Source organism: Notothenia coriiceps, unplaced genomic scaffold, assembly GCF_000735185.1.
Source record: "Notothenia coriiceps isolate Sejong01 unplaced genomic scaffold, NC01 NC01_scaffold00029254, whole genome shotgun sequence".
Lineage (NCBI taxonomy): Eukaryota > Metazoa > Chordata > Actinopteri > Perciformes > Nototheniidae > Notothenia > Notothenia coriiceps.
Window position 1 is genome coordinate 2,520 of NW_011361955.1, and position 3,586 is coordinate 6,105.

At 48.9% G+C, this 3,586-nt stretch overlaps 1 protein-coding gene across 1 annotated transcript; it reads right to left on the bottom strand.

The window, feature by feature from the left end:
• Nucleotides 1-327: 327 nt before the first annotated feature.
• On the bottom strand, nt 328-2,651 carry LOC104958751 (zinc finger protein 36, C3H1 type-like 1). Its single transcript, XM_010786539.1, has 2 exons — nt 2,305-2,651; nt 328-1,758 (listed from the first exon to the last, which is right to left on the bottom strand). The coding sequence occupies exons 1-2, from the start codon at nt 2,356-2,358 to the stop codon at nt 547-549; spliced, it is 1,266 nt and encodes a 421-aa protein (XP_010784841.1). The 5' UTR covers nt 2,359-2,651; the 3' UTR covers nt 328-546.
• Nucleotides 2,652-3,586: the final 935 nt, after the last annotated feature.

Here is a 3,586-nt window from a genome sequence, read left to right on the forward strand (position 1 = left end):
GCTATCCTAAAAAAGTACTCCAGTCATGCACAGGGCATACAACATTAATCTTAAGATTTCATCAGGGTACAGAGAATTGGTATACAACAGTATACAGCAGTAACAATGGCAACAAATAAAAAACTTTTAAAAAATAACAATAAAACAAAAAAGGAGTCAGCTAAAACTGGACGAACACTGAGCAGCGCTACAACTGCTTGGATGAGAAATGCAATATGCACAAAGTTGGGTACTCTTACCCGGCTGGGTTCAGGGAGGAACTGGAACACTATGTTTGAATGTTCGAAAGCGACTTGTATCTCAACTGTTTAAAAAGTCTAGTTGTGATAATGGAGTTTCTGCTTTATTTACAACAAATATTGTGCTAGTTTGTTGTTTTTGGACTGGAGAGAAAAAATCTGATCCTCGTCACATAGATTTTTCCGGGTCTCCCTTGAAAAAGAGATCGTTGATCTAAATGGGATTTTCACCTGGTTAAATAAAGGCTACAAACAAACAATAAGACCATCCGTCCCCCATTAAACTCAGCCCTGCAGTAAACCATCCCTACTCGTCTGTGACGGACAGCCGGCTGAAGATGGGAAGGCGCCGGCCCTCGAAGCTCGGAGACTCGGTGCCGCTGGAGGCCGAGCTGAGGGAGCAGGAGGAGGTGTAGCCCTCCTCGGAGAGGGACTCCGCCGAGGAGCAGCGCTGCAGACTGTGCAGGGAGACGGGCAGCTGCTGGGGGAGGAGGTAGGGGAGGTTTGGGTTCTTGGAGGTGAAAGTGGAGGCGGCAAAGTTGGAGCTGATAGAGTCGGTCACCGCGTAGAACCGCAGAGACGAGTCCCCGCTGTCCCCACCCAGCTCTGGGACCCCAGAGCTGGGGTAGGGACACTGCTTCAGGGACCCCGGCTCAGGGAAGAGGGGGGAGAGGAGCTCTGGGCTCCCTGTGGAGGAGGGAGGGGGGGAGACTGAGGAGGCCCGGGTGAAGAGGAAGGAGGAAGGCTGCGACTCCTCCACCGGTTGGAAAGTCTGTGGAGAGGAGGAGAAGCCTGCAAAGCTGACGCTGTGACGCAGCAGAGGGGGCCTCATCCTGGGTTTCTGTGAAGGGCCCCCGCCGTCCAGCATCTCGTCTGCGTTGTGGATGAAGTGGCAGCGGGCGCCGTACGGGCAGAAGCCGATGGTGTGGAAGGTGCGGCATGGCTCCGTCTTGTACTTGGGGTGCCGGCTCAGGCCCCTCATCTCGTCCATGCCGTGGGCAAACTGACACTTGGCCCCGTACTTGCAGGTCCCGTTTTCTTCGTAGGTGCGGCAGAGTTCGGTCTTGTAGCGGGTGGAGATGTGAGGGGGGGATACTGGGGATATGGTGTCAGAGGGGGAGGCAATGGAAGAGAGAGAGGTGTTGCTGAGGCAGAAGCCTGGTGGGGGGAGCAGCACCTTGGGGGTCAAGTTAGCCAGTTTGTCCTCTCTGGCTGCCAGGCTGTGGCCCTCGATCATGCTGACCGAGCGGTCCACTATGAAGGGGATGTGACTGAGTGATGAGCGGGGGAGCTGACCGTCCTGGCTCCACTGCTTGGGGGGGGCCATGTTGAACCCCCACCCGGCTGAGTCAGCCACCTCAGAGCTGCTGCTGCTGCTGCTGCTGTTGAACTTGGAGTTGGGGAGGGTCACCGGGCACAGGGAGTGGCGGCGCTGGAAGCCCAGGACCTTCTGGTTCTGGTTCTGTGGTGGCAGGGAGCCGGGTAGAGGGCCATCTGTCTCCTCCATGCAGCGGAAGTTCTGTCACACAAAAGAGAGGAGAAGAATAGATTTGAGCTTTATGCATTCCTGGAGCACTGGAGCGAGGCAGGGCCAAGCCGAGCTGAAGGGAGATTTCAAAGCTGCAGCTAAAGCAACTGAGAACATTTTATTAAGAAGTACGATTGTTTTTTAACTTGAGAAAAATATATGAAACCACAAAACTGTTCTTGCAGTTTAAGATTTGGTGTCAGATTTTCTGGTAAACAAGCTGCCCACTCTACATTTCCAGTTTTCACAAGTTCACAATGTTTTAAGAGAGACTCACTCCAATCTAGATTCACCCCAAAACTGAAAGGACTTATTCCTATGGGCCGTATTCCTACAGTTTAGATACATCCAAAAACCACTTCATCTATATGTAAATTACTTCTACTACTTTTTATCCCTGCATTTTATTATTCTACTGAATAAGATGTTACATGACTTTTCCCTAGTTTTGTCTGCCGAGCCAGAGCTCATCACAGTTCGATGCAGAAAGTTAGTCAATACTTGTAAATAGTGTGAATTGTGATTTGTTGCTCTCACCTTGAAGAACTCCTCATCCTGTTCCAGGAAAGGCGTTAGAAAGTCGGAGGGCATGGTTCGCTCAAATGTCCTCGCTGAGTGAAGGGGCTGGGGTCTGGTCCCTCAGTGCAGGAAGGCTGGGGGGGAGAGAAAGAATACAGAGCCTGGCCTCTAAGGAGCTGAGCCGGCACAGAAAGGGTTTCAGGGCCCGGAGAGCCTCGGAGAGTTCCGTCCCTTGAAGGTCGTTCTTTGGCGGTCAGGAGAAACTGCTCTCCCAGAGCGGAAAGAGGTGTTTGTAGGGAAGGGGAGAGAAGTGAAGAAGTAGTCCGGTCCGTTGAGAGGGAGTCAGTGAGGGGGGAGGGAGAGCAACGTGACCCTTTGGAAGAAATTTCCTCCACCATCTGTTGGAATCTGCTTAAATAGTTGGGGAAACCCCCCCCCATACATACCCACCCCTCCCTGTGTTCTTCAGGGGGCAGGGCAGGGAGTGTGTGTGTGTGTGTGTGTGTGTTAATGTGTGTTAAAGTGTGTGTGTTGGGGGGATGGGGTCCTGCATTGTAATAGTGTGCTGGGGGGCAGGGTGGGCACAGAAAGAAGAGGGGGAGCTGAATGAAGCTACTTTTCTACCCATTCATTACCAAATCCTTAAAGATGCATTCTTCTCTCTCTAACCGCCCCCCCCCTCACTTTGTGACGATCGATACAGCTAAGGAGATAATTACAAGTGTTGCAAACACAACAAATACATGTACTGTCATTATCTTAATCAGAATGTCCTAGTTAAAATGCAGCATTGTTTCTTAATTTATCTAAAAGTATGCTTCTACTACTCTTTTTTTCGTAACATAATATTCTGTCATGATTATTCCTGACTAAAACTGGAATTCTTTCTAGTACTTAGTGTAACAACAGTTTAAGGAATCCCACTCCAGAACATGTAAGAGCAATAACTTGATAACTTTCAGACTTGATTCCCACTGAATTGGGTTTGTACTTGATGGAAAAGTTTACTTCCAGCACATGAAATCCACTTTCTTAATGTCTTTCATTTTTGTAAAGCACTTTGAATTGCCTTGTGTTGAAAGGTGCTATATAAATACACTTGCCTTGCCTTGCCTAGTACTTCAAGTACGCACAAACTGGGATGTTAAAAAGAGTTATGGTCTCTAATGTGACATTGTAGCTTATTATAGCTTTAATGAAAATAACAGAAGAAATTACAACAGCTATAGAAAGAAAGAAATACACAATAGGTGTATTTATTGACTTAAAAGGCATTTGACACCATAGACCACTACCTATT